This window comes from Rhododendron vialii, chromosome 4a (assembly GCF_030253575.1).
Source record: "Rhododendron vialii isolate Sample 1 chromosome 4a, ASM3025357v1".
In the NCBI taxonomy this organism is placed as follows: Eukaryota; Viridiplantae; Streptophyta; class Magnoliopsida; order Ericales; family Ericaceae; genus Rhododendron; species Rhododendron vialii.
Window position 1 is genome coordinate 36,342,904 of NC_080560.1, and position 11,103 is coordinate 36,354,006.

General features: G+C 35.1%; 1 protein-coding gene across 1 annotated transcript; it reads right to left on the minus strand.

Moving 5' to 3' along the window:
- Positions 1-391: 391 nt before the first annotated feature.
- On the minus strand, positions 392-1,543 carry LOC131324096 (ethylene-response factor C3). Its single transcript, XM_058355922.1, has one exon. The coding sequence runs from the start codon at positions 1,456-1,458 to the stop codon at positions 790-792; it is 669 nt and encodes a 222-aa protein (XP_058211905.1). The 5' UTR covers positions 1,459-1,543; the 3' UTR covers positions 392-789.
- Between the last annotated feature and the right edge of the window lie 9,560 nt (positions 1,544-11,103).

The following is an 11,103-nucleotide window of genomic DNA, read 5'->3' on the forward strand; positions in this document are numbered from 1 at the left end:
CGCAACATAAGCTAGTCGCTAGAATTCCACGTATATCTATGTTACTCTTTTTTAAAAACTCAACTATTCACCCCTGCCACCCTGTATGTGATTTTACCAATTTAGCTAGGGGAAATGGTAATACAAAAATTGTTTTTGTTGATGTCAAAATTTTAGTGCACAAAAGATTTGTATAATATGTAATGTATAAGATTTTTATGCATTGAAGTTTTAAGACCAACACAAACATAAACCTGACCTAAGTCCCTAAAAGAACCTTTGCATTAAATACGAGGCTGTATTTGATTGGTCGGATCAAACTCAAGATTGTACTAAAACCTCTGTGAGATTTCATTTTCGGACACTAAAAAATGCTAACTGTGACCAAAAATTAAAATTTGAACATCATAAGTTATCACCTTATCGTACGAATAAATAGTTTTATCATTCGGCATTCGACAAAGAAGAGTACCAAAAGGCTAAACAATGAGTGAAATTTACAAAATACCATTCACTCCTACAACTAATTCCCTTGCTATCTCAAAAAACTTGATAAGCAAAAGAAAGAAGAAAAAAAAATGCATTACAAATGGGATTTTAACTCCTTATAAAAAACCCGAGAAATTTTTGGGTGCTGTGTGGATACCACATGGTGCCTGCTCGGTGCATCCAAACCGTCCATTTTAGTTTTGTTTTGTAGGTACCACGTGGGCACGGTCATGTCGTACCCATCTGGCACCCCAAAAATTTCTCAAAAAACCCACACCGAAAAAGAAGAAAAAAATGCGTAGGAAATCAGCAATCTTGATTTCAACCAGGGCTACCCCCGCTCTCTGTCGAACTCAAGAGTTCTTCCAAAAACTCTGCCCCCAAGTCCTCAAACACCACCACACTCTCTCTCTTGATCGTCTCTCTCTCTCTGCTCTTGTTCCTGCTCACGCTCCTCCTCCTCATGGTGTGTCTCTTCTTCAGCGTCAGCACCGGCGAACACCCCTCCTCCAAATCGTACTTCATTTCGAAGAGCGATTCGCGCACCCTTTCGATGGGAAAATTCAGAGTGGCCGCCGGGCCACGCATTGCGAAAGCCGCCTGGTCGTAAGCCAGGGCCGCAGCTTCCGCGCTGTCAAACGTGCCCAGCCAGACCCTCACCCCGTTCCTAGTGGAATCCCTTATCTCGGCCGCGAACTTCCCCCACGGCCGCTTCCTCACCCCTCTGAAGGAGGAATTTTCCTTCTTGGGTGTTTTTTTGGCTCCGGTTTTCGAACAAACTTCCTCTACATCCTTGTTCGGATTGGAGGAGTTGTTCTCGGACGTCTCTTGAGCGGCTTCCGCTAGGAGGCCGAAGAGAAGCATTTCCTCGGAGTCGTTTTCGTTGAAGGGAAGGGAGTTGTCGAGCCAAGAGAAGGATTCCGGAGGCGACCCGGAAGAAGATTCCGGCGAGAAATCGGAGTTTTGGGAGAGAAAGACAGAGGAATCCATTCTGGATTGCAAGATCTTGAGGTTTATAGTATGTTTGTGACTCCTCTGTTTCTTGGTAAGTCGTACCCTTGTTTAGGACTTGGTTCCTATAAATACCCAAAAGTGGAGGGAGGATTTGAATGAGAAATGGGATTGGGAAAAAAGAATAGTTTCACTTGAATGGACAGGCGAAAAGAAACAGGGGCAAATGGGTAAAATGAGAATGAAGAATGGCCAAAGGGGATGTTTTGACATTATTTTAGAGTACATGTTGCTTTTGTTATTATCTTGGGGGACCACATCCAATGGGGTTAAATTGCCACATGGGTCAAATGAATCCAGGCGGCGTGGTCATACATGCCTTAGTTACGTCAGCTATCTATAGCCTAAGCTATCTTCGCTGAGCAGCACGTGACGGTGTTTTAAGAGCATCCGCAATGGGAATAATGAAAATCGATAACCAAAATGTGTCACGTCAGCATTTGATTATCCATTTAGTTCATAATCAAACCTAACAAATTTGATCTCTACATTGGTTATTTTTGTATCCCTATAAAAAATCCCCCCACAATACGCAATGCATCTATGTCCAATTGCAAACGAGTTCCAATCACGCACCAAACCACACCAAATTATTCGTCTCGATGAGACGATTCTAATGTGAGGTGTTTTTTAATTTTTTAGTTTTGAATTTAGTTATTGGGTTTGGTTATTGAGTTTTGGTTATTGATAAAAGTTGTTAAGTTTGGTTATTCAAAAGTCAAAATTTGATGAGTTGCTAAGAGGTTGCTAAGTTTGGTTATTACAATGTGAGCACTTTTTTGAGCAAATATTACTAACTTTAACAACCTTTTAGTTTTGATTATTACATTGTGGATGCTCTAAGTTCATTCAGTAACTTCTTATTTGGAGCGTCTCATTAAGGGGCAACTATTGAGGTAGAAATCACATTTACTGCCAAGCCAACCAATCTGCTGATTGCCTGGCCCGTCTTGGTTCCCAATAAGAGGAAGATTTGATCGTCGCCACTTCTGTCCCACACGCTGCCAGGGAGTTTGTTATGGCATATTCCTTGGGAGTGGGACACCTTAAAATCTAATTGCTGGCTTTCTTGGCCTTTTGTTATTTTATGCATGACGCTACTTTGTATTTCCGACATTCACTGTCTAGCTTAATAGTAATCTCTTTCCGTTTGACCCAAATAAAAAAAATCCATTGAGGTTTTTCGTTATATTTTTCGCACTTCGAACTTTATCTTTCTTGATCCACTTTTTTGAGATTTGAACATATAACTTTCCATTCGGTAGTCATGACATATTGCAAGCACTCTATTCATGAAATCTTTTCATGCACCGTGTATACTCAAAATAATTTGGTAACCATTTTTACAATCATAAAAATACGAACTTTGTGGATGCCTCATTTAGAAATAAGTTTATGGATTATAAATCAACCACCACATCGTATTTTCAAATTCTGTAAAATTCGAATTTGTTTTTCGTCGTGTAACAATATTCATACTTAAATCCTTTCAAACTGTACATGTGCTAAGCTTGGCAAATCCAATTACGAGCTTGAGGTCAAACCGATCAAGCTCGAATTGTGACCAAATTAGCAAGAACACATATAAAAACTTGTATTTCAAGAGATTTGTGGAGTGAAATGCCTTAAGAACACAGCGATATTGTAAGATTAATTAGACATTATTTCTGGTGAAGAAATTTTTTTTAATTTTGTCTGGATTTTTGGTAAAGAGAGCACAATTCCACGTGACTTAAAACGCATGCGGCGCCAAGTAGTACAGTGGAAGATTCAAACTCCTCCCTCCAGTCCTCAAAATGCCGAAGATTATTCAACATTTTCTTGAATGTCAAAGAATGCCAGAAAGCCATATGCCAAAACAAGGAGCTAGATTTACTTGAGAGAGAGGTTGGCTTTTAGTGATTAATTTTTGGGCAAATTTCACTCAGACCCCCTGAGGTATCTGACAATGACAGAAGGCACCCCTCAATTTTCAAAAATGACAGAAACCTCCCCTGTTTCACAGTTTGGGTTTCATTCTGTTAGTGAAATGGACGGAAAATGAAATCTTCAATTTTATTTAGTTCTACAGCTATCTTAGGGCTCTCATGGAAAGTCCTAGAGCCAAAAATTAATTATGATCATTTAGGATAAAATGACTAAAAAAATAAAATCTTCGCACCGATTCAAACGGATTAAAATTTGGAGCATTTAAAGTTTTGCTCTTCATTTGGTTTTAGGGCTTTCAATGAAGAGCAAATACTTAAGTGTTCCAATTTTCAATCCATTTTAATTAGTGCGAAGATCTTATTTTTCTGATGATTTTATCTTAAAGTGAAATAATTAATTTTTGGTTCTAAGATTTTCAATGAGAGCCCTAAGATAGCCGTAAAACTAAACGAAAAGGAGATACTTAAGTGCTCAAATTTTCAATCTATTTGAATCGGTGTGAAAATCTTACTTTTTGATTATTTTATCCTAAAGGGTCATAATTAATTTTTCGCTCTAGGGCTTTCAATGAGAGCCCTAAGAAAACCATAGAACCAAATGAAAAGCAGATATTTAAGTGCTCCAATTTTTAATTCGTTTGAATCGGTGCAAAGATTTTTATTTTTTTATTATTTTATCCTAAATGGTCATAGTTAATTTTTGGCCCCAAGGCTTTCAATGAGAGCCATAGAACCAAATGAAGAGAAGATACTTAAGTGCTCCAATTTTTAATCCATTTGAATCGGTGCGAAAATCTTATTTTTCTGATCATTTTATCCTAAAGGGTCATAATTAATTTTTTGCTCTACGACTTTCAATAAGAGCCCTAAGATAGCTGTAGAACTAAATAAAATTGAAGATTTCATTTTCTGTACATTTTCGTACATTTTCTGTCCAATTCACCAACAGAACTAACAGAATGAAACCCAAACTGTGAAATAGGGGAGGTTTCTGTCATTTTTGAAAACTGAGGGGTATCTTCTGTCATTGTTAGATACCTCAGGGGGTCTGAGTGAAATTTTCCCTTAATTTTTTATAAGTATTTTCTTGTACTTATTGAGAAAGATTTATAGCCAACCTTGTCAAAGGAAGTTTCCTGGATGTGTCAAGATGACCTTTACCAGTTTGATAAAGAGAGATTTCCCAATTTTTCTGAAACAAGTTGTTTTCAAAACTGTCTCCTTGCTAGCAAGAAAATTTGACCATCTGTGGATATATTCTGGTGTGTCATACCCTTGAAATTGTGCTAGAAAAGTCAGGACCAAGCCCAAATGGATAATCTGTTTTTTTTTTCCAATCGAGATAGGAGATATCATTATATCATGTATGAAGTACAAATTAAGAAAAAACTACGTGACACTACATCGATTGCTTGAGAGTTCAAGAGAGAATTAAGCCCAATATTTCAACTATTGTAAACCCGACCCAACTACAAGCTCCCATGATGGGGAGAAAGAATCCCCAACGGAAGAACACCCGTACGCAGGTGGGAAGACTCAAACTCCTGACTTTCTAGTAAGATGCATGAGTTATGACCAACTGAGCCAGCTCTAGTTGGTTGTTAGTCTGGTTGGTTGGTGGATTTGCTCTATATACAATTGATCAGGGTTCTATGCTTGGGGACATTTCGCAAAAAAGTAATTTCTTGTGAATACTCTAGTCCCGACGTAGATGGTCTGTCTTTAACCAAACTGGAAGGAGATTAGTTGAGATACGCATAAGTTGACCCAGACAACCCCAACCGGTTAAAAAAAAAAAAGAAGAGAAAAGTCAGGATTAACCCAACCGTGATGTGCGGCATGCAGATTAGGAAGTTCAAAACTTTATAGTAACCTCTTCTAATTGTCCTTATCTTAAGAGATTCCTCATAATTTATTCAGTCAGTTGCCCACGTTTTCTCACAAGTTGTGAGTCACAACCAAGGGAAAGACACCCAAAATGTTATGAATTATAAAGAAAATGTTACAAATCGTATTGCTAAAAAGTTAGGAATCGTATAAATGTTACGAGATACACCAAAATGTTATGAATCATAATGAAAATGTTGCGAATCGTACTTCTGAAAGGTTATGAATTCTAGAACAAAAGTTACGAAACACACTAAAATATTATGAATGAACCATAAAATAGGTGCATTTGGTATAACCTTTTAAGGGGTGTGTATTGACAGTATTGTAGACTTTCCCCTCAAACTAAAGACTAAATTTTTAAACAAACATGATACAATATGGATTGGCATAATATTACATCACGCCTAGTCAAAGAATTTCACCAGCCTTTTGTTTTGCGTTTTATTTTTATTTTTTGGAACGACAAAATTTGAACTAGACGAACGGCCCATGTTTTAAAAGCAATTTTGTACACCCAACAAAAAAAGTGGATGAACATTATTAACTCTGTGTGGAACCCAAAACCGAGTCTTGTTTTGATGGTTAGTGTCGTTCATTTTTGTATGATTTTTCCTTTTTAGCTAGTCATGCAGAAAATCGACTCCGTTATGCATGCGTAACTGGTCGATATTGCAGGGTTAATTGATAATTTCATCTGTGTTTCATGCTCATGGTTTGAGCTAGGTTCCGAATACTAAATTGCGGACAGACTCGATCCGGGCACCCAGTGTTAGTCTGCTTCGGCAATACATGTCATAGATTTAGTAGTTTTAGTTCATTCCTGTCTATTGCGATGAAATCTTTGCCTTCGGACTTTTGAATAAAATGAATTGCCTGTCGATAAAAGAAAAAAAAACTGGTTGATTTAGAAATACTCTTTTTGTTTCAAATTCTTAGTCTATACCTTTCGACCATTTAACCTGTGTCCATTTGAGTTGGTTTTTTGCTGGAAACAAATAAAGCTGTAGGAAACAAACAACTCTGAATAAATTAAGTTTCAATTCCCATTCTTCTAACTACTCTGCATGCTTACTAGCGTTTGCAGTCACTTGCCAATTTTGCTTTGGCTCTTTTATTTTTAAACTTTCTCAATGTACCTCAGTAACTATTCAATTTTTTCCAGTTTTATTCAAATATTCCTAAAAGACTGTCTAATTCCCCGGCGGAAAGGGTGACGCCACATTTCGCGGTGCCATGTGATGTAATGAAATCATTTTTTTGGGGATTAAAATTAGTATAAGTGAAATTCCAAGGACCACTGTTGAGAAATTCATCCTCTTCTGGGTCAAAGTAAAGCGTCTAAAAAGTACAAACTTCATCGCCCCTAGAAGTTTCTAAACTTTCACATCACATAACCATAAAAAGAAAATCATAGTCTGAAGAGCAGTTTGAAAAAAAAACGAAAAAGTGGAAACTAACTGAAGCTGTAAATTACACTGACCTCACCTAAGGTTTCTAACAAATACGCTGACCTCCCCTGTGATTTGAGAAAATACTTTAACCTCCCTTACTTTTGAAACTATTGTCAAGATTCCCCTCTTCCCATTAAATTAGGTCTAACTCCGTTAGTTTTTAGTACAAAAAGTCTGAAATAACCTTAAACATTGGACTAAACTAATCAACAATAAATAGGTGAATTACACTAACATCCCCTCCTGTATTAACATGCATTATTTCTGCTATCATCAATACTATACATAAGAATCCAAGAGTAATGGGAGAATTAAACCCATATGATTGAAAAATAAAAATTTCTTGATGTCATTGTTTATTTGACTATGGGCCAAACATTGTTAATTTTCCCTTAGTTCTTGTAAGACTCGTAGAAAATGTTACAAATGTATTAAACTAAAATTTTAGGGCACTACAAAATTTTACAAATTATTTCTTAATTTTATCATCTTAAGAGAAGTTTTTCTACTGAATTTATTAATTTATTAATTTCACTCACTAAGAGAAATTAAAAAAAAAACTATTTTTTAGGGAAAAAACACCATAAAAAGCCAAATTATTAAATTCATTCAGTTTTCATATTGGTTATTTAACAATTAAAAATGATTTTGATACTTGTTAGATATTGTTAGTATTAATAGGTAATACAGAAGGGGAGGTTAGTGAAATTTATTTTATTTTCTATGGGTTAGTTTGGATTTATGTTTGAGGGAATTTCAGAGTTTTTGTACTCAAAACTAACAGTGTTAGGCAACTTAGGTTAATTTAATGGCCAGGGGAAATCTTGATAATAGTTCAAAAGTAAGGGAGGCCATTGTATTTTTTTCCAACAACAGGGTAGGTAAAGCTGGCGGGCTTTAGTAGACGGTAGCTTTTGTTTTCTGAGCTGAATATATAATCTGAGTTTTTAGATCCATAGGCGTGTTGGGCTTCTGTCTTTGTAGGTGGACTTCGTCTCAAAAGATGTCTTTGATTGGTTTTTTGCCAATCGTAGGTTTGTCTCAGATTGGGCAGAAGATTGCTCTTTGAACATAATATTGTTTCCTTGTTTTTATTAGTCTTATAACATTTTTAAGATTAATGAAAAAAAATCGCTGTTAAAAAATAAGTAATTTACCCAAGTATTAAATTATATGGGGATTGAGATCAATAGTCATCTTAGGCTTATTTTTGGGTCATTCTTCGTATCACTTCCATGATCGAAATGATTATATCTGTTAAGAACATCAACCACATTAAAATAATATTGATCCGATTAGGGCGTCTCCAGGATTCAGTGACAAATCGTTCACAAACCTTTTGATATATGAAATCTATAAAAAAATAAATTATGTTTTTTATAAATTTATTGGATCTTGTTTATTTTTTATTTTGTTGGGCTATATTATCTATTAGTAGGGGTAATAAGTGTAAAGAGATAGAGAAAAAAATGTTGGAAGTAGGAGGAATCTAGGGGGAATTTTTTGAAAAAATTCTTTTTGAATTGTAAAGAGAACAAGGCAAAGTATAATATTTGTTTACTTTGACTATGCATAAATAATCCAAAGCAGACAATAAAGAACCTACAAATAGGAATTATAAATTAAACCGCCAATCTCTTTTACGAACATGAGAGAATCCTATCCCAAATTAAGAACATCCGCATCCACGATAACGCCTCCATTTCCTTCACACCTTCTCACAAAACAAACAAGATTCATGTGAAATCATCGGGCAATAAATCTCAATTCGCTGCCTATTTCACATACCCCCGTTGCCTTGATTGTGACAATCATATATACCAATTCAAAAAAAAATAAAAATTCAAAAAAGCATTTGTATTTGTGGATAGTGATCGATCTACCTGGCTAGAAATCATTATCAAAACAAATCGTATATCAATTAACAGTTGAAATTAATGACTCTGTTAGTCCAGATACAGGCCCCTTTGAAGCTCATCAGCTGCACTTTCTTGGTCACCAAAATTCAGACGAATTGAAGCTTATCTTTGAGGCTTTGAAAGTCCTCCCCCTAGAACAATGGACACTCCTGTGATTAGAAAGTGACCTGTCACACAAGTATGATCCTACCACTTTGAACTTGAAGCTTCTAAGAAAGCCCATTTTGGGACAATTTTTAGGTATCAAAATTCGAATTCCATTTTTAAATAGAGACAAAACAAAATTTTCACCAATCGTAGGCATAACTCCTTCCTCTGTGTAGACCACAACAGTCAAATTACCTGTCAATACTCCCACAAGGTGACACTTAACATGATTGACGCACTCCAACGATCGAGTTTGTGCCATTATACAAGTGTAAAAGCGGGAACGAGTTTTTCCACCGTCATTTGCAGAATCCAAAATGGACTTCAATTCCGCTAAGTCTTTTACCGAGGGCAAGTGGGTCACGATCAAATGAGACCCACCATATTTAGTTAGCATATAAATATTTAAGTTTTGTGGGATCCACAATATTGTTGTCACTTTTTCTCATTATAGTTTGAGGCAGGCTGTGTGGAACCTTCATCGACATATTTAAAATTTAAAATTAAATAAGTCCTATATAACATTATTTTTTTTGAACGACAAAAATAAATATTCAAAAAAAAAATATTAATCTTTGATAGGCCCAAATGAGAGGGGGACAGTTTCCAAATAAACCGAAATAAAATTTCACATGAGGACAGGCCCTCATGAGAAATATAACAGAGCCATAAAGATATTCAATAAATTACACCAATATCAAAGCCACAAGCTGACAAATGTTTGAAGATGAGATACAAGTACAACCTGATGAAAATGCTTGAAGAGTCCTACTCTTATAACATTAATGGGACACACCATATTAGGTAAATACTCCCTCTATCCCAAAATTTTTGTTCAGGCAAAATGAAAACTTAAAAATAAAATAAAATTCTAAAATAAATTAAAATATTTCTTACCAATTTTTTAGATATCAATTAGTTCTTTCAATTAATGACAAAAGATTGAATTTTTTGTTGCAATAAATGTATTATTTTTAATTTCTTATTTTGGAAACCGAATAAACATTTTGGGACCAAAGAAGTATATTAAATCTTGCATTACAATATTGGATCCAAAAAATATAATTTAATGGTCACCGAAAGGAAATCGATGGAAACAAGATTGATAATTTGATAATGAAGGAGATGGAATACACTAGATAACGAGTCTAGAGAGACTGATGGACCGGACAAACATTTCAGGACTGGAGCGCAACAAATTTGCCCAAAAATTTAGACACATAAACTTATAGTCATCGGAGCCGGCATTGGGTTAAAGCTCGTAAAGCCACCACTTTAGGCCCTTGATTTTTGACTAATTTTAAGGGCCTCCAATTTTATAGGTCCAGATAATAATTAGGCCTACATAAAAATTAAAATTAACTTAGTCTAAAAATTTTGAGGGCCCTTATTTTAAATAAGACTCAAGTGAAAGGGCCCAAACATGATGTAATTATGGTTTTTGTTATTTAAAAAGACAAAGGGGGCCGTTGATTTGCTCAATTACTTAAAGAGGATGGACAGGTTGTTTGGTTAAATAAGCCATTTGGCTTTTTTCTTTGTCCTTATTCAAATTTTTTTTTCACATTTGCTAGTTTTTTGTCAATTTTTTGGGGATTATTATTTCTTCATGACAAGAGGAATCTAAAAAGTGAAAAATTACGATCGAAATCCAAATTTTTTAATAAAGACAAAAAAAAATTGGCTTATTGGCTTATTTTTGTCTTTATTCAAAAAAATTAGGCTTTGATCGAAATTTTTTACTTTTTAGATTCCTCTCGTCATGACAAAGCCATAATCTCCAAAAAATTGACGAAAAACTAATAAACGCAAAAAAAAAATTGAATAAGGACAAAAAAATAAGCCACTTGGCTTATTTAGCCGAACAATCCCAATTGTTTTCCGAATTTGTGAATTGCATACAGAATACTATTGACTATTCCGGTTACAGTTACCTCTGGAGAAAAAAAGTTTTTCGAAGTTAAAATTGATCAAAATCTATCTGAGGATGTCACAAGAGAGATTGAATGGATTGGTTGTGCTTTCTATTGGCTATGAGAAACTTGATTATGCATGTTTAATTAGTACATTTGCATCTAAAAAGGGAAGAAGAGTAATCTTTAAATGACAAGTTTGCAAATATTGTAATGGTTATCGATTTTGTGTATTTATGCTCTCAAATGATTGTGATGACTTCCATATGAATTTTTTTTTCTTCTCCCAATTAGTATTTCTAGTATACAAAGTAGCTGAGATCCTCGTTTGATAAGTTCGGTTTAGGCCTCACAAGTGTCAGAGTCAATCCTGATA